Source organism: Ctenocephalides felis, unplaced genomic scaffold (genome assembly GCF_003426905.1).
Source record: "Ctenocephalides felis isolate EL2017-DRISC unplaced genomic scaffold, ASM342690v1 CF-g0.4_SCAFFOLD_00845, whole genome shotgun sequence".
Lineage (NCBI taxonomy): Eukaryota > Metazoa > Arthropoda > Insecta > Siphonaptera > Pulicidae > Ctenocephalides > Ctenocephalides felis.
This window is the reverse complement of record NW_020536999.1, coordinates 39770726-39796792: the sequence shown is the minus strand read 5'-3', so window position 1 is coordinate 39796792 and position 26067 is coordinate 39770726. Positions and strand designations below refer to the sequence as shown.

General features: G+C 28.4%; 2 protein-coding genes across 4 annotated transcripts in view; one reads left to right on the top strand and one right to left on the bottom strand.

Annotated features, from left to right (window-relative positions):
* Positions 1 to 7452: 7452 nt before the first annotated feature.
* Positions 7453 to 20845, top strand: LOC113374044 (probable glutamine-dependent NAD(+) synthetase). Its single transcript, XM_026614300.1, has 14 exons — positions 7453 to 7555; positions 15122 to 15287; positions 15363 to 15475; positions 15770 to 15912; positions 15988 to 16133; positions 16289 to 16538; positions 16601 to 16805; positions 16891 to 17037; positions 17125 to 17293; positions 19417 to 19552; positions 19622 to 19836; positions 19907 to 20132; positions 20240 to 20416; positions 20522 to 20845. The coding sequence occupies exons 2-14, from the start codon at positions 15142 to 15144 to the stop codon at positions 20711 to 20713; spliced, it is 2265 nt and encodes a 754-aa protein (XP_026470085.1). The 5' UTR covers positions 7453 to 7555; positions 15122 to 15141; the 3' UTR covers positions 20714 to 20845.
* Positions 20846 to 23034: 2189 nt separating this feature from the next.
* LOC113363163 (transcriptional regulator ovo) overlaps positions 23035 to 26067 on the bottom strand; it is a 31158-nt gene continuing 28125 nt past the window's right edge. For 2 of the 3 annotated variants that reach the window (XM_026605642.1, XM_026605644.1), the window contains exons 3-5: positions 24389 to 26004; positions 23567 to 24025; positions 23035 to 23246 (exon numbers count right to left, since the gene is read on the bottom strand). In XM_026605642.1, coding sequence (XP_026461427.1) covers positions 23061 to 23246; positions 23567 to 24025; positions 24389 to 26004 — 2261 coding nt within the window. In that variant the 3' untranslated portion in view covers positions 23035 to 23060. The remainder of the gene's footprint in view (positions 23247 to 23566; positions 24026 to 24388; positions 26005 to 26067) is intronic. The other variant, XM_026605643.1, reaches the window with a different exon arrangement.

Below are 26067 nucleotides of genomic sequence, written 5' to 3'. Positions count from 1 at the left end.
TTAATAGCTCTACACTTGACAAATTATATTTAAAAAAAAATTTTTTTAGAGTTTTATATATCAAAGAGCATGTTAATTATTAGATATAGGATGCAATTATAAATAAATAATATATCTAAGAACTACATAATCAAAAATTATCAAAAGACCGCAGGATTGAATAATTAGAAGCCACTAAAATAAACAAATAAAACCGTATTAATATTAATGAATAATATTAATTATTGATATTAATAAATTATATTGTAAAATAAAATAAAGGTTTAGTATTAGACCAATGTTAAATAAATTGATTTGTGAAAATTAAAAAAAAAACAATCACAAGTAAAAGTTCACACAGTGACAAGATTCTTGATTGATCAATAGTTATCAGTTAACGATTGATGTATTGATAAAATAGACTTATGAATCTATAATAAATATCTAATTTAAACTGCAATAAGAAATCGTTGTTTTACGTGTACATAAACTATCAATGATATCGTTCAATCTATAATGCAATTCTAGCACAGTTTATCTAATGAGCCGCGCTCACGTATTTCATATGTCTATAAGAAAATTCGTCTTCTTTTTTATCATTGTGAAAACCCAATTGAAATTGCTATTTTGGGTTTTATGTTTTACTTTCGTGCATTTCTGGCGCCATGTACAGGTAGAGTAAAGGTAAAGGTAAAGCACAATATGTAGATTGTAGGTAAAGCACCATATATAGGTAGAGGTAAAGTAAAATTAAGGGTAGGCACAATATATAGGTAAAGCACCATATATAGGTAGGGATAAAGGTAAAGGTAAAGCGCCATTTATAGGTAGAGTAAAGGTAAAGGTAAAGCACCATATATAGGCATCATAGCACCATATATAGGTAGAGGTAAAGGTAAAGGTAAAACGCCATATATAAGTAGAGGTAAAGTAAAGGTAATTGTAAGGCACAATGTATAGGTAAAGCACTATATTTAGTTAGTGGTAAAGTAAAAGTAAAGGTAAGGCACAATATATAGGTAAAGCACCATATATAGGTAGAGGTAAAGTAAATGTAAAGGTAAAGCACAATATATAGGTAAAGCACCCTATATAGATAGAGTAAAGGTAAAGGTAAAGCACCTTATATAGGTAGGGGTAAAGTAAAGGAAAAGGTTAAAAATAATAAAATATATGGTAAAGTAGGTATGCCTGCTTTGTAAGAAGGAATAAAAAATGAAACTAAAGATGGTATTTTTGAAAATTTCATTTCACTATTCTAGTTTCGGAAATACCTTAACAATTATGATTCAATTAAATGAAGTTGAATAAATACGTAAAAATTAGTTTGTATTTACCTATCGTAAAATTTAAAAACTGAAATGTTTGGAAAGTATTACTTCTGAATAATTTATATAAGAATAGATCAGCTTATTTATATGTTGAATGTTACATCTTAATTCCAGAAATTATAACTTCCATGAAAATTGTCACAAATTATAAAAATAAGATTTACTGCTAAAATATAAATGTTCTCGTGACATTCTATATTCAGCTATTTTTATAAATCTATATACTTTATGACATGGATAAATAAATTTAACGACGGCGTGAACGTTTCGACATATGTTCACCAAATGTTTGCGAATGTGTTTTGTGATATCTTTGCAATCGTAAATTGGAAAATTACGTAACATGGCTATAGAAATATTAATAAATTTAATATAATAAAATATATTGGGCTGGCGCGTAGGTAAGGATTTAAGACCGACAGCACTTGATTTAGGGATCCCGGGTTCGATACCTACTTCGAGCAGCCCATTGTCAGACGGTGACAACGATTTTCACTTGGAAATACAGATAGCAATATGTTTCCAAGTGAAAATAGCGCCCTCCGTAAGGAGAAGTTTCAGCTCAACAGCTTATAGCACTTAAGGTTCTGATTGGTATTTAGATATGAGAATAAAAAAATTAATTTATAATTAATTTATAAGTCATTTCACTGTTAAAAGTATTTTAAACTTTGAGATATATTTTGACATATGTGTTTTGAATACTAATTAACTAACTATATAATTATTAAACGAATATAAACATATTTTAAATTAAGCTATCATAAAACTTAAAGCAATGTTAGTAAAAATATTATTGATATTACACATAATATTTTATTTATTTAATCTAATCATTTCAAATATTTACCTATGTTTATATCTAGGAAGTAACGGAGTACAGTTAGATGATCTACAAAATTTGATGAAATTCTAATTGAAAATGGTTAATTGTAGCAACTTTGCACTAGTTATAGTTTGTATACAACCTTCAATTGTATTATTTAATTTATTTTATAACATTTATTAATGCTTTGTGTGTGAGAATGCAAATTAACTACTACTTCTGACGTATGAGTGCAGCATAGGTTATAGACCTAGATTTTGCACATATGTTTGAATTTAAGACAGATCTATATAACCTTTATTAAACTATTATAACACTACTAATAACCAGTGGGGTGCATGGCATCGTGCCTTAAGGCAAATTGCTGGAATTTCCCGTACCAAAAATTATTATTTTTTTAAAAACGATTAACATTTTTGAAAAAAATTTACTTCGAAAAAATTTGATTTTTGAGTAACTATATTTTCTTTATTTCGACATATTTTGGAAATTTTGAACTTTTTTTCAAAGCAATCGTACTGCTTTGTAATCGAACGCGCCGTTCTCTTAGAAACTGAGTTACCATTTTTGGCACGTTTTGCCCCGTATCTTCGGAACGGCTAGACCTGCCTTTGCCGAAAATTAATCAGAACGTCTCCTTATCAATACAAATCGAATGTCCTTTGAATTATTCAAATCGGTTGATCGGTGTTCCCGAAATCGTCGACGAAAATTTGTATCCGCACACACATACACACACGCACACACACACATACACAAACACATTCATTTTTTCTAAGGTATGCATAACAAACACCTAATTTCAAGAATTGTATTAGCAATATAACGATAAATGAGTTTTGGCGTGACATTTATGAATTGAGTCATTATATAAGACTAAGTGCATCATTTTCGGTCTATATGCATTGCTGAGTAATTATGATTTCTAATAATTAAAAGTAATTATGATTCTCTAGAATAGATATTTCTTTCTAATTAACAGTAATTTGTAATTGCTTTTGAGATATGGCTGTAAATGACAAAATAGGCACAAAAAATCCTTATATAATTTAAAGACATTTAAGTACTATTTAATTTTAGCTATTTATTTTTATAGTAAAATAACCAAACGTTATTGCATGATGTATAACAAGCTTTTTACGACTCGAATGGAATTATATTTATTATGGTCGTTTGATATTTATTAATTAATTTTTAGTTATGTATTTAAATAACGTGTAGAGTATACAAAAACTATCAAAATTACATACTTTCAGAATTAGTCAAAAATTGAATATTAAGAATTAAATATAATTGACAAAATGAAAATGCAAAATGTAAAACTAAAACACATTTATTTATTTCTGTAGTTTACTGTAAGTTTGTGTGGCCAACGCAAAATACTTCTTCCAAAATAATCAACTACATTAATTTATTTATAAAATAACATATTATTCATCTAGCGTTTATTTTTCTTTTTAGTCGATATATACAGGACAGGGGGTTGTTCCATCCTGATATGAAAGAAGCAACATGCATGCCTGCACGCTTCATGAGGCAAATCTGGTTCAACGATCCGATAGCGAATTATATTCCTACGCACCACTAAAAATAAATTTCCTTTGAACGATTTAAGCACGCCAAGTTAATTAGATCGATTCCGAGATCATGAACGACATGATATAATTGATATTATGAAGTTAAAAATTCTCTCCTTCAAGAATCAATCGGGACTCACCTGTAGCACGAATAAAATCCATTTCACATATGATTTGATATAATAAATAGAGATATATTTTTGCTTTTGAATATATGTTTTTGCTTTCTTGTGCAAAAATGAGAACATAAAATTCTATAGGCTTCACTTCACTATGTGGCTTTATTTAGAAAGCAACTCAATATGGGCAATATTATTGGGTACAATATTTGTTAGTATTTTTTAAGCATCCATGATATATTTTTATTCCATTGCAGCAAAACCGGGCTATTTTTCATTGTAAATATATTTTCATTTTATGTTTTGCAATAAAAGTGAATATCTCTACTGCTTGAAATTAGGTTATCCGTTTCGCGGGTTGGAATTTGGCGCGATTACGAAGCCAGAATATAGCCATAATTACCTTGCCCGTGGGGTAAGTTATTGTAATCGTCAAAAAATCGAAATTGAAAATTTTTACATTTCTTCACGTTTTGAAGGTTTCTGAACATTTTGGCATACCACAGAAAAATTGGATGTGTGTGTTTGTGTATGTATGGACACAATTTTTCGTCCACGCTTTCGGGCGCACGGATCAACCGATTTGAATGGTTAAAAAAACATTCAATTTCTATTGATAGGGAGATGTGCTGATTAGTTTTTGGCATAGGCAGGTTCAGCCGTTTTGGAGATACGGAGCAAATCAAGTTTTTGAGAGATCGGAGCATCGTATTTGAATGATCCAAAAAACATTCAATTCGTAATGACGGCAAGGTAAAGCACCATATACAGGTAGATGTAGAGTAAAAGTAAAGGTAGAGCACCATATATAGGTAGAGGTAGAGTAAAGGTAAAGGTAGAGCACCATATATAGGTAGAGATAGAGTAAAGGTAAAGGTAGAGCACCATATATAGGTAGAGATAGAGTAAAGGTAAAGGTAGAGCACCATATATAGGTAGAGGTAGAGTAAAGGTAAAGGTAGAGCACCATATATAGGTAGAGGTAGAGTAAAGGTAAAGGTAGAGCACCATATATAGGTAGAGATAGAGTAAAGGTAAAGGTAGAGCACCATATATAGGTAGAGGTAGAGTAAAGGTAAAGATAGAGCACCATATATAGGTAGAGATAGAGTAAAAGTAAAGGTAGAGCACCATATATAGGTAGAGGTAGAGTAAAGGTAAAGGTAGAGCACCATATATAGGTAGAGGTAGAGCACCATATATCTATTTGAAAACATTTAATATTCCTCGAACATTTCGTTACGGTACGGGGAGTTCCAGCAATTTGCTCCAATGCACGATCTCATACACACCACTAGTTTAATATTTATTCAAAACCGTATAAATTTGAGATTGGTTTCATTGATATATTAGATAATTCGTGTAAAATATTAGTTCCAAAATTGAATTAAAATTATTTATGCATTTTATACACATGGTTTCAAGAATTATCATAAAAATAATTTGTCATAAAAATCTCTACATTAATGAAATTTCATGATTAAATGTAGAAATAAAACTTAGAACGTGATGTTCAACAAAACACTTTATTAGGAATTTTATTAAATATTGATTATTTTTTATAATGTTTGTATAATTCAAAATAGCTTTAGAAAATCTTTGCTTTAATGGAGTTTGAAGATAAATTACGAAAATTACATATTGAATAAATAAATAAGAATTTTTCTTATTATGGCAAACTATAATTGTGACCTGTATTTTCTATTTTGAGAAATATTTTCCCTAAGATATAACTTGCCTTACATCCAATAATAGCGAAACTTTCTTATGCGAGTTTTTTTCAATTTAATATTCTTCGTAAAAAAATACATTACCAAGAATACGTTATTAAATCGATTTCGAGCAAAAACGAAATAATATAAAAGAAGGCGCATCAAAGTAGATCGCTATAGGCACGAGCTTTCAGAATTACTGACGGATTTAAAGGGAAAGTTATAAGAAAAATTATTGTGTAGAAACTCGGTCAAATAATAAATTTAATAATCATGTTTAATCTAGTACGTGTATTATCTATGAAAGACAATATCTAAATTGTTTTATAAAAGTTTCAATTAATGAATTATTCGAAAATAAAATTAAATGTTAAAATATTTAGGTTTTTCTGGATAAATGAGTAAAAAAAACTTATAGACATAATGAATTTTGCACTTAATTTAGTTATACAATATTCTACAAATATATGATATATATATATATATATATATATATATATATATATTTGTAAGGAAAAATCTTCCCATCAACTTAGAGTTACGTTCAATTAGCGTTGCAATAGTTATTTTAAACCCTATGTTATCTGAAAATATATTTAGATATATAATAAACTTTTATTAACCGTCTTCCAATATCGCTTTTCAGAGAATTTAATCAAAATCCAGTCGATAGTTCTAACAATCAAAGTAATTTTTCAGTTATAGAAGTTTTGGCATGTTAATGATCGGTTTCATGAAAGCGAAACTAAATTGAGAAATAGAATGAACGGCACTAACACTTCATATTGATCAATATAATCTCAATTTGTGAAACAAGTGATGTTGAATTGTTTAACATTTATCAATTTTTTTTATTCAAGCTAGCAAGCTATTTAAAATTTGTAAATAATTGTAAATATATGAAGAAAATGATAATTATAATAATTATTTTAAGAGAATAGAATTTGCAGTTAGATAATTGATTGTTTTTGATAATTAATAATTAATTTTCTGCATAAGAATAGAAATAACAGTATTTTACTAGTAAGGAATTTTAACAATCCACATCATTGTATTACTGAAACTTATGTGATTTAATCATATTGTGTTTCTTATGTTTTTAGACATTTCGTCATTTCTGATATTCATTGATGTCCAGAAGGGATAAAACTATTGAAAAAGTATTAAAAACTTTAAATTTAAATTAGTTGCAAAAACTATTATACAGACTACTAAGCTAAATCAAAAAAATAAATTAGCATATTGATTATTAAATTTTCTGAAGTGAAAATTTCTAGAACACTTATCTTAATTATTCTTCTTATTTAAACAACAATCACAATTAAACTGTTCTGTAGGTTATTATAACCAAACCGTTGATTATCTATATTTGATATATCTTTAATTTACTATTATAATACTGATGATACATAATTTTATGCAGCTATGCAGAAAGGGGGCTATGTCAATTGGAAAAATATTTTGATCTATAATTCGAAATGGAAATGGATATCATTGCTGCTTGATATCAGGTTATCCGAGGTGAGTATAAAACCTGAAAACTTGTAATTATAAAGCCAATGCCTTTTAACGAGCCAAGAATTAGCTCTTAAAACAAATTAAGATAGAATGAATTTAAATTTTAATTATTTGTTTTATATTTAAAAACTGTGTTAATGAATTTTTAAAACATAATTAATTATCCTCTAAACAAATTTTTTAACAAATTAATTATCTAGTTTTTATTTTTTGTTAAAAAATTGATATAATCGTTATGACTATATCGTAATCAATCATATTTTAAAATAGGTTCTTCACATTGCAGATAAGGAGTGCTGACTGTTACGATATGTTTATAAGTTTTGCTTATCGGGGAATTCCTGAGTGCATAAATGAATCAAATCATCAGTTGAATATTGCTCTTTGCAGTGTTTGGATTGTCAAATTAATATTTTAATAGAAATTGGATGAGAATGTAAATTAGTGAAACATCAATGTGAAAAGCTGGATTTTATTCATATCTAATAAATTTGTAAGTACAGTTTTATTCATATTAGAGTGTTAATTACCTAAGTTATAATGTTATTTGCTATACTATTATTATATTGAATTATTATTATGCTATATGTTATTTGTCTAATAATAATACTATATGAATTGTATCAACAATATAATGTCTAGTGAAACTCTAATGAGGTTTTTGGTTCAGAGACTTCTAGCGATTTTTAAAAGATGATTTTTTAAAAAAATGCAAATAACATTTTAACAATAAGTTTTTTACAAGTTAATAGTTAGTGTTTTGAGAACATAAAAATTAAATAATCATAGAGTTTTAATACTAGAAGGTGATGAATTGAAGAGTCTCAAAAAAATTTCACCTGTCATACTCAGAATTTTAACCCTCCAAATAATCCAAAGAAAATATGTTCATACCTGCATCAATCTAGAATAATGTCGCAGTCGTATGAACTACGGACAAGTTAAATAAATATTTCTTCGCAAAAATGTCTATGAATAAGATCTTGTAAAATTTCAAGTAAATCGTCTTAGTAGAAGAGAACCTTGGTATTGTATCGTAAAAGATAGTTTCGAGAAAAATGCGTTTAAAGTTTTGCCGAGGATGGAAATAGAGAAGGATTGTCCGAAATTCTGATGTCCGAAAATAATTCAAATGTTGAAAAATTGTCTTGTAGACATATTCTTGAATAATTATACGCTAAAAACATAACAAAAAATTATATCAATTTTAAAAAATTTTAGACCAAAATATCCCCTAACCTATTATACCATACTCATCACACTTTATAAAAATTAATTGGAATTGGAATCATATTTTTATTTTTTTACCAAAAATGGGCATTTTTGTCATTTAACACTCTGGAAGAAATTTTCCTTAGGCTTATCTATATAAATCATTACATTAAATAATAGAGAATTTCTCAATGAATGCTTGAATTGAATGCACGTGAATGTGAGAAACTTTTAATTATATTTATTTTAGTATCATATAAATATTGAATTTTAGATTATTGTTTCTACAATTATAATATAAATCACTTACAATATATGAGTTTAAATATGCTGCTTATTTCGGTACTAGCGAAAAATCTTACCTGTTGTCGAATTTTCATTATTTTTGACCACATCCACTCCGCCTGCCATCTCTGTAGATCTTGAAGAATATTTTCTTCTCAATCAATATTATAATATCATCAAAACCATTTTATTAATTAATATGATTTACTTCGTTCTCAACTACTTGCGGATTTTAACAGTGCGTCCCGCAAACTCAAACTGAAATGCAACGTTCATCAGCACACGAATGAATTAATCACATATACCTATTTCTATTAAGGAATTTGAAACTTGTTCGCCATTTTCAAAACAATTAATTTTAAACAATAATTGATTCATAAATTCCGATAGTTTGATATTAATTACTTGTATCGAATTGCTAGTTTTGAAACGCGTCGAAGTGAAGAATGAAATGATTATAAAAGCTTTTTCTATATTTATTGTTTCAAATATTACAATAGGTAATTGTTATACATGTTTATTATTTAGAAAGGTGATTCATGAATTAAAGCTTTATGCATAAAGTAATTCTGTTATTTAGACTTAGTTGAATCATATTTTGTAATCACTAGTTCAATAAATTATAATAAATAATTGTCATAAATAGTCAGTAATGGAAAATGTTAAAAATAATGAAAAATGTTACGTTTATTTTTAAATTAAAAACTTGACGATAGTTATCGAATTTTTTGATAAATAATATTGTTTAGATAAAATGAAAATCATTATTTACTACTTTTTTAACTGCCCATGTCAATACTACAAAGTTTTCGGTAACTTGGATTTTGAAGATTATTGATGAATTTCCATATGAAAAACTGTATAAACCGCTGATGATCACAATTTTTCGCAAACATATTTAACTATTGTTATTTTAAAAATTACTTTTAGTTATTTTAATTGCAAAACTCGATATGTTCATTTTGATTTTGGTTACTATTTTAAAAAAATCTAACAGTTCTACGTTAGCTATCACGCGCTCGATGAGCGTGAACTAAACTGGAATATCGTAAAAACTTTTTCCGCGGTTTACCATAGTTTTCTCTCGCGCTGGCATGTGCTACGGCTGAACCTATCATAACTCTCTAAGACTTATTGTCGATTAATCGACATGCAACTGATGAATCGAAATAAATTCTAGAAAACTTATGTGTGATATGTACTAAATATATCGAACAAAGCAGCCTAAGAAATCAAGCATTATTTAGCTTATTTTAGTCAAAACTAGTGGGGCGCATGGCATCGGGCCTTAAGGCAAATTGCTGGAACTTCCCGTACCAAAAATTAATTTTTTTACAAAATATTAAATTTTTTCTTTAAACTTTGAAAAAATTAAATTTTTGAGAAATTTTAAATTTTGAAAAAAATTGAATTTTTGGAAAAAAAACTTTTGGCAAAAAAATGTTTTTTTTATTTTGAAATATTTTGGAAACTTTGAACTATTTTTCAAAGCAATCGCACAAAGACGAAATATCGAAGCGCGTAAGCGCCGCATCGCCGTCTACCGGACAAACGACGTTACGGAACCCATAGAAATGCAAACAAAATTGATGCACATGATTAAAATCTCCATAAAATATCTGATAATTTGATGTGCATATGTCTAATGATCATTTTTGACCGCCAAATGACATTAATTTTTTACTTTTTTTACTAGATCTCCGAAACTGCTGGACCTATCTTCTCAAAAATTTAATCAGTTGCTCACCTTGTCAATACAAATAAAATGTTTTTTGAATTATTAAAATCGGACGCTCCGTTCTCTTAAAAACTGAGTTACCGTTTTTGGCATTTTTTGGCCTTCGCCAAAAACTAATCAGCACGTCTCCTTATCAAAACAAATCGATTGTTTTTTGAATTATGCAAATCGCTTCAACCGTGTTCCCGAAATCGTCGACAAAAATTTGTAACCGCACACACACACGCACACACATACATCCATTTTTTTTAAAGTATGCCAAAATATTCAGAAACCTTTGAAACGTAAAGATATATAAAAATTTTTATTTTCGATTTTTTTGCGATTACTATAACTTACCCTACGGGAAGTTAACAAAACTTATTTTTTAACTCTTACCTAATTTTAATTATTTTTAATAAGCAAGCAGTAATAAATTACATATATTATTTCAGGCTCTAATCAAGCTTTCTTATGATAAGTGACTAAAGTAAAATTATTTTAAAGAATGTTTAATATCTGGCACAGCATTCGCTTCTATTAAAAAAAATTGAAAGTTGAAAAAACAAATAAAAATTAAATAGACAATCGTCATACAATATTTCATGATAAAGTCTGATCAATCTCACCAAGCATAAATTTTTAGATAAATATTTGGTGAGAAAATATATTATAAGTAATATATTATAAGATAGAATTTACCAAATTCTTCTTATAAGCTTTATAAAGTCTTTTAATTTATTAACTTCCCGTAGGGTAAGTTATTGTAATGGGCCGAAAATCGGAATTGAAAATTTTTACATTTCTCGACGTTTTGAAGGTTTCTGAACGTTTTGGCATACCTCAGAAAAAATGGATGTGTGTGTGTGTGTGTGTGTATGTGTGTGTGTGTGTGTGTGTATGTATGTGTGGATACAAATTTCCAGTCACGTTTTAGGGCGCACGGATCAACCGATTTGAATGGTTCAAAAAACATTCGATTCCTATTGATAGGGAAAAGAGCTGATTAGTTTTTGGCAAAGGTAGGTCCAGCCGTTTCGGAGATACGGAGCAAAGAGTGCAGAAAATAGAAATCGAATTTTTGAGCGAACGGAGTATCCGATTTGAATGATCTAAAAAACATTCAATTAGTAATGATTGGGAGAAGAGTTTATTAGTTTTTGGCAAAGGCAGGCCCAGCCATTTCGAAGATACGGAGCTAAATATGTAAAAAATGGCAGTTTTTGAGAGAACTAAGCGTCCGATTTAAATGATTCAAAAAACTTTCTGCTTGTCTTAACAAAATAATTGATTTTGGAAAAAAAAATTGTTCCAATTTTTTTTTTTTTTTTTTTTTTTTTTTTTAGTATTTTGTATATCGAAAATATTTCAGATTTTATTTTTAATTCTGACTATAGTTCTAATATACTTCACAAATAATTTCAACTCTGCAATTCGGTTTATATAATTCTTATAAATATTAGACAATGTTACAATATTTATAATAATCTATTTGAAAACATTCAGTATTCCTCGAACATTTCGTTACGGTGCGGGAAGTTTCAGCAATTTGCCTTAAGGCACGATGCCATAATTGCCTCAAGACAGAATTCCACTTACAGCTAGTTTATTTACTTTATTTTGTCATTCCAATAGATACGAAAAATATTCAAATAATTTTTAATTTAACTAACTTTTCCTAGTATTAGGTTTTTTGTCTACATTAATTCCAGTAATATCGTTTTTCCATTGAAATACCCTTTTCCTGCAATGAATTATTCGTGGGACTATTTCAATTACGGATTTCTTGTGTGACTATTTTGAGCTTTAAGAATGAAGCTACTTTTTGATAAATAAATAAAATAAATTTAATATACTATGTCATCGATATATTGCCGGAAAGTGCATTTTGAACCTAATAGCAGCTTTATTAAAGCCTCCCGCACAACAGATTTGTCTGAATTTTATAATTATAGAGACCAACAAAAACATGAATATTATAATAATTTAAATAAGCACATAGTTTAAATTAGAAAACTCAAAATATAATATTAGTTTTATTACATCTTAATTGTATGAGTATTTTTCTACATTATATTTATAACTCAAAGTTTTTGGTTCGATGATTTATTTGCAAGTATACATAGGAATCTATACTTGGCAATATAAGCGAACATTGTACTCTTATACCATTTATTACCAGGGTAATAATAGTTATTTAAATATTCATGAAAATGGGCTTCCTTTTATGTATAAAAACCATTATCTTTACTTCTTTTATATTGATTTCATACATCAAAAACATTTTTAGAAATGGATGGTACGAACAAAATTGCAAGAGATAGTAGTAGGAGAGCGAAGAGCTAGCTTAGAGAAATTATTAACGCTTCTGAATGACTTGAAACGTCGAGGTAACATAAGTTTAGCAAATGGGATTTTTCGAGGAAACATATACTTCTCCTTCGGAAAGTTAACAAATTAAAAATTTCATTACTCACTATTATTCTGATTTTGGTAGTTAAACATAATATCAAACTTTTAATTGGCAATGATATTTAGAAAAAAAAATACGTTTGAACTTTGTCAGTTGCTAGGTTCTTGTTTCAAACCACTTTCCCAATTGAGAACTTGACCAAGACGCCTTGCACCAGTCAACCTGACCTCAAGGTATCAAATATTGAAATTATAAGTGCAATATCAATAATAATCTTTGCATTATTTTTCTGAAGTAATATTGCCGACCATACCATTGACTATAATAATAAGAAGCTCAGAAATTGAGATTTATGGGTTGTACATAGTATATTTATTGATTTACAAATACACAAGAATCAACAGAATAGATGATGATACCTTGGAGATTGTAGGCTGATATTGTTTGGGAGTACACAAACCGATTATTCCTGTAGTGTACTCATCCTTGTAGTGTTTCATGGAAAATCACTCTTGGTAAATTATTTTATAAGTTACAAATTATTTTTAAATATACATCTGCATTGGAAATCTAATATTAAATTTACTTTAATATTAATATTCATTTATTGTATATGAGATTTAAGAGTTTTTAATATACATTATTCAATTTATTCATCAATTCGGAAAAAATTATTTGTTTTTTCAATGTAATATGATAATTATATAAATAAATTTGCGCAAAAAGCTTTTCTTCAAAGTTATAAATAGAACATCGTAATTTTTAACTAACATAACGGTCATCATCGCTACAATCGGTACAAGAATAAAAATATGGTTAGAATATATATTTATCATGTGTTTTAAGTGTGAACATTTGTTATATATATATCTAAAATTTATGTTCAAAATTGTTCACGAAAACTAAAAATACTTGAATGATATTATTGTATATTTATGAAAAGTTAATTATTAAATGCACTTGAATAACTTATAGCTTAATTGTGTCGAATTTAGTAAATTTTATTTAAAGTATATAACAAACAAATTCTGCAAGGAAGTACATCAAATTGGAAGATATTTTTTAGTATTATCATTTTAATATGTTTCCACATATGATCTTATTTCATCTTTAGTGGCAATTTAAACTGGAGTAATCTTAACTCACTTATTTGTATCATTCACAATAGCACAACTGAATGAACGTCATTAATTATTGATTGAATATTTAAAGAATTTTATGAATGCTTAAAAAATTTGCTATTGCAATTAATTAGTTTACTATTTTTATAACTTACAAAACAAAATAACATATAAGATGATATGTTGAAACGTATGGAAATATTGAATGTACTATGAAAAAACTTTTATGTTTATTAGATATATTTATATAGATAGAAGATAGAAGAATTTATTACATACAATTAAATCGCATCATAATTATAAAAAAAAATTATTAAAAAAAATATAAAAAATAGCTATACTAACAATAAGTATTCATTCAAACTATTAGTAATTTGAATGAACTTCATATGGTTTGCAGCACAAGTTTTTTACATTGGAAATATACAAATAAATAATATACATTATTCAGAAATTTTATTTATTTTGCCTATTAATTTTATTATTATTATTATTATTTGCTTTTATTTTATATTAAATCAACATACTACGAATATCATTTGATTGAAAATTCTATCCTTTATTTTGTGCATTTTTAATAAATTTATATAATTGTTCATTACTGTTACTAGATGTTAATTATTTCAGCAGTTGTAACATATATAGTAATTAAAAAAAATATATATATATACACGCACACATATATATACATAAATATAAATATATATATATATATATATATATATATATATATATATATACATATATATATTTTTATATTTATATATATATACATATATATATATATATATATATATATACATATATATATATATGTGTGTGTATGTATATATATATATATATGTGTGTGTGTGTGTATGTATATATATATATATATATATATATATATATATATTTAATTACTATATTTGTTACAACTGCTAAATAATTAACATCTAGTAGGCTGCAAAAATATTTAAATATATATATATATATATATATATATATATAATATATATTATTTATCATACTTATAGTATAGTACTATAGTACACTATAGCATAGTATATATTCTTGTAACTCAGATTGCTTAAATCAATATATCAAGTTTTGAATAACCCGCCATTATTGTTATCTTCTATACTTTGAAGTAAGGTTCATTCGGTTATGTCAAATGTCAAAACAATGACGAGTCTGACGTTTGGACTCACGTGTATAATAAACATTCAATTAATTACATCGTTATTTTCTTTTAAATGATAAAATACCCTCTTCACAAATTAAGACACAATTATGCCAAACTAGATAAAAATAAGTTTTATATTTTCTTAGAGAATAATTAAATTACTATCATGGGTCACAAAATAACAGTCGCTGTGTGCACTTTAAATCAATGGGCTTTGGATTTCCAAGGAAACCTTGAAAGGATTCTGCAGTCTATTCAAGAAGCTAGGGAATTGGGTGCTACATATAGAACGGGACCAGAATTAGAAGTATGGTGCGTATAACTGATCCTGCTTGTAAGGAAAGTCTAATTATGAGTTTGACGATTATTTATTTTGCAAAATTATAGTGGTTACAGTTGTGAAGACCATTTCCATGAAAGCGATACAATGCTTCATAGCTGGGAAGTTTTATTGGAAGTCATGCTTTCACCATTTGCTCAGGATATGTTAATCGACTTAGGTTTGTATCATTTAAACAGGAAAATGAATGATTATATTGATTCAGTTATGTTGTAACCATAGATAAGGAAAATGGTTGTAATGGTTGTAACATTATATAAAACATACATACATTACATATATTTTTCAATAGTCTTGTGTTAATTCTATTTAGACGATTTAAACAAATATGACCTGAATATATCTTTATTGATAATATATCATTATTTTTTTTTATACGCAAACGATATGGATATAAGCAATGCAGATACTTATTTACTTACATTTATATATTTATAAAGATTATATCTTCTAGGTATGCCAGTACAACATAAAAATGTCACATACAATTGTCGGGTAGTTTTTTACAACAAAGAAATTCTTTTAATTCGACCTAAGATGACTTTATGTGAAGATGGAAATTACAGAGAATCAAGGTGGTTTTCACCATGGACAAAAGTATATTTTTATAAATTTCCTTATTATTATCACTTATATATTCATTTACATATTTATATGTTACTAAATATTTAGAAACGTGAAACAGAAGAATATTTTTTACCAAGAATGATATCAGAACGGACTAAAAGTAGTGTTGTACCTTTTGGAGATGGTGTTATTTCAACTAAGGATACTTGTATTGGCTTTGAAATATGTGAAGAACTTTGGAATCCTGAAAGGTATAAACCAAAAGTGGTTTTCTTTTATTCAAGTATTATGAACACTTCTTTAACTTCTTTTCTGTTTTCAACACATTAAGTTTAGTAATATTGAATTTATGTTATGATGAAAATTGTATCTATTTGTAAAGTTGTATTATATTTATTATTTACAGTAATCACATTCCTATGTCTTTGGATGGGGTTGAAATATTTTCTAATGGCTCAGGCAGTTACATGTCTCTAAGAAAGGCTTATACGATTGTTGATCTTATCAAAAGTGCCACATTAAAAGCTGGAGGAGCATATTTATTTAGTAATCTTAGGGGCTGTGATGGGCAAAGAGTTTATTTTAGTGGTTGTTCAAATATTGCCGTGAATGGTGCAATTGTAAATCGTGGTCAACAATATGCTCTGCAAGAAGTAGTAAGTTAAATATTTCACTTATTTAGTTGTTATTTAATAATGTTAACTAAAACACTTTGCAGGAGGTCACAACTGCGACAATAGATTTAGAAGATATTAGGTCATATCGAAATGCATTTAGATCTCGCTCTCATAGAGCAGCTAGTGCTCCTGCATATCCTAGAATTAAAGTTGATATTTCTTTAACTTCTAAACGTGATGTGCTAATTGACAACCATAAACCCATTCAATGGCAGTATCACAGTCCAGAAGAAGAAATTGCATTAGGTAAATTAATAAAAATTAATGTGTAGTATCAACTTTATGCTGAAATAACATAAATTTACTTAAACTTACCTAATTATATAATTAGGTCCTGCTTGTTGGCTGTGGGATTATTTAAGAAGATCAGGTCAGGGTGGCTTTTTTCTACCTCTAAGTGGCGGAGTTGACTCAAGCAGCTCTGCTATAATAGTTTATTCTATGTGCAGATTAGTTGTTGATTCAATCAGTAAAGGAGGTAATAAAATACAACGACATTACATTTTTACTCAAAAGTTGAACTAATAACTAATTACTGTGATTTTGTTTTCTAAATTTTTGATAGATTCAAAAGTCTTACAAGATGTGAGAAAAATTTTAGGTGAGTCTGATTATGTACCAAAAACGCCACAAGAGATGTGCAATAGGATATTAGTCACCTGTTACATGGGCAGTGAGAATTCTAGTCATGAGACTAAATATAGAGCAACAGTATTGTCATCACAAATAGGAAGGTTGGTGAAATTACACACACACACACACATATATATATATATATATATATATATATATATATATATGTGTGTGATTTAGTTGTTATTTTTGATGTTGTAATATGAGTAACTTCTTGTGGGGCGATACATCAAAGAATAAAAAGCAAAGATTTATAAATTAATCTTTAATTCCAAACGTTTAGACATTCAATTTAATGTCATCATCAGTGGGTCTAAAAACAGTATAAAAAACAAAATATAAAAGATAAAGGTAATAGAAACTAGATATTAAAAAATAGATAAAAAAAGAAACAAGACAACTCCGTAACTACCAACAGACTTGAAATTCTCAACAATAAAAACAGTTCTTCCACTTCTATTAAAAGTTCCAAAGACAATAATTATATCGGCAACATTTGTCTACCATATATAAAAGAACTCTTCCCAGTGTGGAAAAAACTTTTTCATAAGGTAGACATCAGATTAACTTGCAACATAGATCTATCTCCTAATTCCCTCTACACAAACCTAAAATCACCCACTAGTATAGAACGTCCAATATTGTCTACCAAATAAATTGCAATGATTGCCCCTCTATGTACATATGTGAAACCGGACAAAATTTGATAAATAGATTCAAACAACACGACAATCATTCGAAAAACCCCAACCTAAACCAAACTATGATAACAGACCACATCAAAAATTTCAAACACTCCTTCAATTTTTATGATGCCCATATTCTCTACCGGCAGTATTTTCTTTATGGTTAAAAAATTATGGCAATACCATTCAAAGACGTTTTGCAGAATCTTATTTCATAGCATTAAGTAAACACGCTATAAACAAAAGATGTGATACCTCCTTACTCTGCGATAACTACCAAGTAATCTCCTCTGAACAAAACTAATTCTGACCATACAAACCTTGCCTAACATTACCAGTTCAACTTCGGCCATGAAACCCGATCTTTACCTACCCACCCATAGCAAATTTTGAATGACCCTTAAAAATCTTTATTTTAGGTATTTGAGGTATTAGTATAACTACCAAGTAATACTAAATAATGTTTCCAAATTTATCTCCTCTGAACAAAACTAATTCTGACCATACAAACCTTGTCTAACATTACCAGTTCAACTCGAACTTCGACCATGAAACCCGAGCTTTACCTACCCACGCACAGCAAATTTTGAATGACCCTTCAAAATCTTTTCTAACATGTGCGCAACAGATATGCCTCGGATAGTGCAAAGTACACAAGTCGTGGCAGGAATTATTTAACTTTACTCACATTTTTGTCAAATAAAACTATCATTTTTCTTTTTACTTCATACAAAAAATGATAAAAAATTCATGGTGTTGACAAGTTAGATGTATAAATGTTATTGCTAATTTCTAGTGTTGTGTACACATCTTTAGATGCAACCTACCAACGTTAATGTAAGTCTACTTTTATTTTGTATGTATTCTCCATTTTCATAAATATTTTGTTTATGTTTTTATATTTTGTTTTGTTTATATATATATATATATATATATATATATATATATATATATATATAGTAATAGAAGTAATAGAAGTAATAGAAACTAGATATTAAATAGATAAAAAAGAAACAAGAAATATATATATATATATATATATATATATATATATATATTTGTGTATATGTGTATGTATATATTAAATATGTATGTATGCATATGTGTATATATATATGTATATATATATATATATATATATATATATATATTTCTTGTTTCTTTTTTATCTATTTAATATCTAGTTTCTATTACTTTTTCTATCTTTTATATTTTGTTTGTTGTTAAGTGTTGCTGTTCTGTTAATTTTTCTTTTATATTTATAGTTTCTGTACCAATCCACATATATTATAATTACCTAGTTATACTAATTTTTATACTGTTTTTAGATCCACTGATAATGACATTAAATTGAATGTCGAAACGTTTGGAATTAAAGATTAATTTATAAATCTTTGCTTTTTATTCTTTGATGTATTGGCCCACAAGAACTTACTCATATATATATATATATATATATATATATATATATATATATATATGTTATATATATATATATTACAAGAGAATTTATAACATATTGTTTGATTTTTTTTTAGTTATCATTTTGCTATCTCGATCGATGTTGCAGTCAGTGCGGTATTAGGAATTTTTACATCTGTTACTGGTCTTGTACCTAAGTTTAAGACCAAAGGTGGTTGCCCGAGGCAAAATTTAGCTCTACAGAATATTCAAGTGATGATACGATTTCAGAGTAAAGTTATGATTGATATATAAGTTTATCCTATCTTTTCTTTTATGTAGGCTAGGTTGCGAATGGTTTTAGCTTATCTCTTTGCACAACTGATGTTATGGGTGCGAAATAGGCCTGGTGGTTTATTAGTTTTGGGTTCTGCAAATGTAGATGAAGCACTCAGAGGATATATGACTAAATATGATTGCTCTAGTGCTGATGTTAATCCAATTGGTGGAATTTCAAAGACTGATCTCAAATCGTTCCTGATCTATGCTAAAGACAAGTTAGCAAAATTTTTAATTCTATTTTTTAGCTTTTTTTAGTTTAAATTGTTTATTTTTTTTAATATTTAGGTTCACATTGCCAATTCTTGGTGAAATATTGAGCGCTCCTCCAACTGCGGAGTTGGAACCATTGGATGAATCTGGTCGATTAGCACAAACTGATGAGCAAGATATGGGAATGACATATGCAGAAATTAGTGTTTTTGGAAAACTTAGGAAGCAGTCCCAATGTGGTCCTTATAGCATGTTTTGCAAACTAGTGTCAACTTGGAAGAAAGATTATACTCCTGCGGAAGTAAATAATCTAATTGAAAAATAACTTATTTGATATGATTCAATATATTTGATTTAAAATCAAGAAGCAAATTTTATCAGAAATAATGATTTTGATTGAATTAACAGGTTGCTGAGAAAGTCAAACATTTCTTTCGTTGTTATGCTATAAATAGGCACAAGATGACAGTTTTGACACCTTCATATCATGCAGAAAGCTATAGTCCTGATGATAATAGATTTGATCATAGACCATTCTTATACCGTGCAAATTGGTGCTGGCAATTCAAGGCAATTGATAATGAGGTAAATTGAAAATTATATCTCATTTTTAATTAAAATATTGTGGTGCTCTACTATTATTATTTTTCTATAAATACTGTATTCATAAATAATATGTCTTATTTTCAGTTAGATGAAATAACGAAAATGACATCCAAAAATTATGAAAGTGAAAAAATAGGCGATAGTTATAAACTCATTACATCTGGAAGTTCTTTGAATACTTACAACTATGATCGACAATTGTCAGGTAAAAATTCAATACTTAACAAAGTTGAAAATACTTCTGTTAGACGTGTAAGAGCAGCTGTTCCAGTCTAAACAATTTCCAATTTTACACTTGTTACACTTTTAAAAAAAATCATTGCCTTGATATTAGAGAATAGAAGTAATAGGGAATAGTTTTAAAATATTGACAATGCTCTTTGTTAGTGAATACCAGAAATTATTCGTTTTTAGATTTTAGGTTGTGATAGTACAATGTATTGTCAAAAACTTTACAAATAGTTAATAGTTCATGTTTCTTTAATCAATTAAATTTGTTTCTATAGCGTGATTTAATGAAAGCATTTCAAGTTTAATGTCATTCAAAATGACAACAAAGTTGTCGGTCTTTAGAACACATATCACAATTCCAGAATTTTTATGCAATTAAAATTTTTATAAGTCCAATCTACAATAAAGTCACTAATACTATATATAATAGGAAATTAATATTATAAAAATTCTAAATTTGAATTTATTAGATCCTGTCATTATTCAAAGTTCCTAAATTCTCCAAACGATTTTTAATCAACTAGTTGTAGGATTTTTAAGATAATAATTTTTCAAATTATAGACCAAAAATGCTAGATCTCTGATAGAAAAATATATGGCCGCTAGTATATAAGTTAATAAATAAGAATAATAGAATTTTTTGCTATGAATGAATTATAACTACTTACTAAATAAAACCATCTTAATTATATTAAATAGTTTTTAATATCAATTTATTTTAATAAACATATAAAATGAAGTACAATTCATTAATCTTTCTCTTTTCAAATTTTTTCCTCTTTTATTAACATGCTCATATTTCATTGAACATAGTAAATATAAATATGATACTGGCTAAAAAATATTTTAACAATCACAGGAATGAGAAGTTTCAATCCAAAAAATAATAAATAGAATGGGCAGAATTTTCTTGCTCTCTCTATTAAAAATAACGAGTTTTTATCATTTTTTGGTTATATATATAAAAAATTATAATTGATTAATTGATATTAATAAATAAGTCCTTAATCTAGTTAATATGATATAAATTTAATTAATGAATTAGCTCATATGAATACTGTCGATGCTTTCAGCAATTTCAAGAGTCCAGTTTCAAATTATACCTTATCGAAATTGCAAAATAGAAAATGTAAAGTTACGATATATCGTCAAACATTGGAAGATATTTAGTATTTTTAAGTACATCTTGTAGTTAATTATATTCTGCCCATTATAAAAAGGTTACAAAACATAAACAGAATTATTAATTCAATATATGATATTCTTCTTATAAACTAAGGATCTATAAATCTATAGAAAGGTACATTCAAGCATTATTATAATACGTAAAACTAAATATTTATTACTTATATACATAAACAAAACGTACAATACTATATAAAATATCAAAAATCATAAATATTTAATTTTTTATTCTTAGAATTGGGCGAACCAATCAGTTTAAATTATATTTAAATAATAGTCTATACTGTTTTTGGACAAACATTCAATCTTTATTACTACATTCCAATTAGGCTTTCATTCATACAAATCTTTCTAACTACCTTTTATACTAATACACTCATAAGCAATCTGAACTTTTGATTGTATATTCTTTAATAAAATTTAGCAAGGTAATAATTTTAGCGAATTTTTCTAATTATATTATTAATCGATAGTGATAATATCCCAAAATTACTGCTACCCACACACCTAGATTGCACAAAACCCCCTATGCTTTGTATATTATCCAGTCTTATTTGTATAAACGTCATTTATGAAACTTAGTCTTGGCTTTTTCTAAAAATAAGCCATTAGATGTTAGTTTCCTTACATCTTTTAGAATTAATATTATATTGCGGCTAGTTCAGATGTGTTTTGTCAGATGTGTTCTTATATAATTTTCTTAAAATTTTTAAACTAAAATTTGAGCATTATCATCAAACTATCAAACATTTAACTGACAACTTTTTAGAAACAGTTTATAGATTTTTTTTCACTATGATTCTAATTTAGGGAACTAAGTTCTCTTTCTCAAATGTTTATGTTTATCTATAAATACTTTAATATATCTTATAATAATCCAGAAATCATCTCTTAAAGATGCTCAGCTTTGCGGCAAAACAATTAAAGATGACATCATAGTAGAGTCTTAGTTCCCTATTCTAGAATAAAAAATCTATAGTCAATTATTTATTCAGTTTCTATATATCACAATAGATTTGTGTCATTTTTTCTTTAAATATTTTCATATATACATATTTTTGATATCTATCCAAAGAATTTATCCAAGATAGTAACATTTAAATTTACAATGTTTCTATTACACATGCAATTAATTTTCTACATAATTTTTCATATAACAAAATATAAATATGTATGTATATAGCTCATAAATGTCCAATAACTCAGTTTAATTATGAACTGGCATAGGAAACTGACCTAGTAGATTGTTTGCAAATTGTGAATTTGTGAATTTGAAATGACGTTTATCGTAGAATTTAAGTAGCGCAGGTGAATATGGGTGTTTGTCTTTTAAATGTAAATAGTGCACTTCGGGCTCACTCGTCGTGTGACCACATTCTTCACAGACGTACATCTGAAATAGGGAGAGGTCATTAAATATAATATATACAGAATACTTATCATATTTTGTAATTGAACTATAGTTTTATGCAAGTTTGTTTTAGCTGAACAATTTATCGTTTTATGCCAAAGATCTGAACAAATTTTATCGCCTGTACTTCTCATCTCATCTCATCTGTACTGTTCGTCTGTTTCACCAATCTTTCAAAATTAGTATAAAATTGATAAGCAACCCAGCGAAAGGGTTTTCTAAGTATCAAATACTATCAATATATATTCAATTATATTCAATTCCAATTAATATAATGAAAGTTTAGGGCATTTATTATTTACCTTTGTGCGCCTCTCCTTGTATGCGTATTGATGCTGTACTCCATGGACTTTTAGGCAATGGGATTCCAAGGAACACCTCTGCGTGAAGGATTTCTCACATAGATTACATTTGTAAGGTCTCACACCAGTATGCGTCCTTGTGTGTCTTTTCAAATCGAACGTATCATTGAATCCTTTTCCGCAGAATGTGCACAAGTACCTTTTTACATCAGAATGGCACTTCATGTGCCTATTTAGCAATCTTTGCAGAGTGAAGGTCTTTGCACAGACTCTGCATACAAATTTAGTTGGATCGTCATCAGAGAGTATTGCTTGTGGCTTCTTATCTTCATCTCGGTGCCCATGTCCATGATGACTATGGTGCCTGGATCCACCAGGACCTTGTTCTGTGGCGAGTGGGTTCTTGATACCATGACCGCCGTTTACGAATTCTAACTGCACTTCAGCAGGTAATCCCAGCTATAATTATAAGAAATTATATAAGAATTTGTTTTATTTATTTTGTAGTAATACTAATTACCGATTTGTTTAAATTTTAATCAATTTTACAAAAAATCTCAAGGCACTGATGCAGATTTGTTTGAATTTTTTTAATTATATTTGCAAAAATAATATTTTAAAAAAAAATATTCTAATTATTATTCTAAACCGTATAGTAAAGTTCAATTTGATTTTGGCTGTAATTAATTTATTTTAATTATTTATGTAATTGATATGAAATTTTTCTATATTTATTTCAAATCTTTAAATTTGTTGAAATAGCAAATAACGCGAATGCTATCGAATGAACTCAGCCGTTTTACAAATCAATTTGAATCTCACCCGGTGCGACAAAACGTGCAGCTTGCTATCGGCCGGTGCACTTGTCGCCGAATTTCTTCTGGACGTTGTTGTACTCACGCTGGCCGGGCTGAGGCTGGTTTCCTGATGTGAACAGTTATCTCCCAGTGAGCTATTGCCGCCAGGTGAAGGTAGGGACATCGTAGTAGGCGAGTCCAGATCCAGACCACTTCCAGAAAATGATAGACCAGGTGACAGTACTTGTCCTTGATGATGATGACCATTATTATTTTGTTGTTGTTGTTGTAGCTGAACCTGTATCTGTAGCTGTTGTGTATCAGCAGCGTGTTGTTGCATAAGTTGCTGTTGAAGAACTAGCTCTTGACGTTCCCTTGTCATATGGTAGCTTGGAGGTGGAGGTGGACTATTGTGGTTATCTTGATGATGATATAATTTACTATGATATTGCTGATGCAAAAAGTTTCGGTCATAATTACGATTTAATAGTAAATGTTCTGGATAAGGTTCTAATGAAGACTCAACAGGTGTTATGCTAACAGAATCAGGCGTTATGGAAGGTGTCGAAACTAGTTCGTCTGTGATTAAATCATCATTGTCATTGTTAGAAGAATCTCCATTAGGTAAACGCTGCAAATATGTGCTCAAGTCCGTGGCGTCTGACAGACTATCTAATAAAGCATGTTCAGCAGGACTGGAGAAAGTTAAGGTTGCGGTGAATTGTAATGGATCCACTACGGTTCCTGTGGCCATATCCACCATCATTGCATCGTTTACGTCATACCCATTATAAGACCCTTGCATCAAATTAGAATTGAGGCTTAATGCATCAAGCTTACTTTCATAGTCTAAATCTACCTCATCTTTCAACGCTATTCCATAGGCAGCGTTTTGAAGCATTGAGTATTGCTTTTGTCCATCGTTTCCATAATTATTCGAGTTTGCACTTCCGGAGGAATCGGGGTGTCCATCACAATCCATGGATCCCATCAGGCCATAACCATTTTGAGCAAAACCATTTGCGTTATAAGAATTCATTGATCCGTTGTTACCACCTTTTAATGTTTCGTAAAATGGCGGCAAACTACCAGTCGGTGGACTGTTAGGTCCATAATTAGACCGGCCATCTCGTCCATTTCCAGATCCACCAGCACTTCCGCCCATAGCTCCTCCTCCACTTGCGCCACCCCCACTGGAGAAATTAATCGAACCACCTCCACCTTGTGTATTACTTTGGCCAGAGCTTTGATTTTGACCACCATTTGATCTACCATGACCTGCTGCACAACTTGTTATAGCTGGCATCTTACCTCTAGGTGCCACGGCTTGTCTTGGGGCCAAATTTGCAATTTTGTGGGAAGAGCATCTACGCTGGTCTCTGAATTTTTTCTCTTCTTCTTCGTTTTCTGTTTCACCACGACGTTTTGGAATATGGTAATCGATGGGCTGCTCTTGTTCAGGTTGTAATAACATGAGTGACGTGGGCAATTTTACCTCGGAATCTTCTTTTCGTTTATCTGATAATTGTTTCTTGCTTGCTTGCAAGTTTATTAAATTTGGAGTCCGCTGAATTACTGATACTTGATGACAACGAGGTGGAAGTGGAGATGATCGCTCTTCCACTGTTTTGCTAATTACACCTAAATGAATAATTAAAATGGTAAGGTAAATCATCTATAAATTTAAACAAACTAAATAATTGA

Coding starts and splice junctions, on each gene's coding strand:
- LOC113374044 (XM_026614300.1), top strand. CDS start 15,142: ATGGGTCACAAAATAACAGTCGCTGTGTGCACTTTAAATCAATGGGCT. Junction 16,134..16,288: donor GAACTTTGGAATCCTGAAAG/GTATAAACCAAA, acceptor TATTATTTACAG/TAATCACATTCCTATGTCTT. Junction 17,038..17,124: donor TGATTCAATCAGTAAAGGAG/GTAATAAAATAC, acceptor AATTTTTGATAG/ATTCAAAAGTCTTACAAGAT.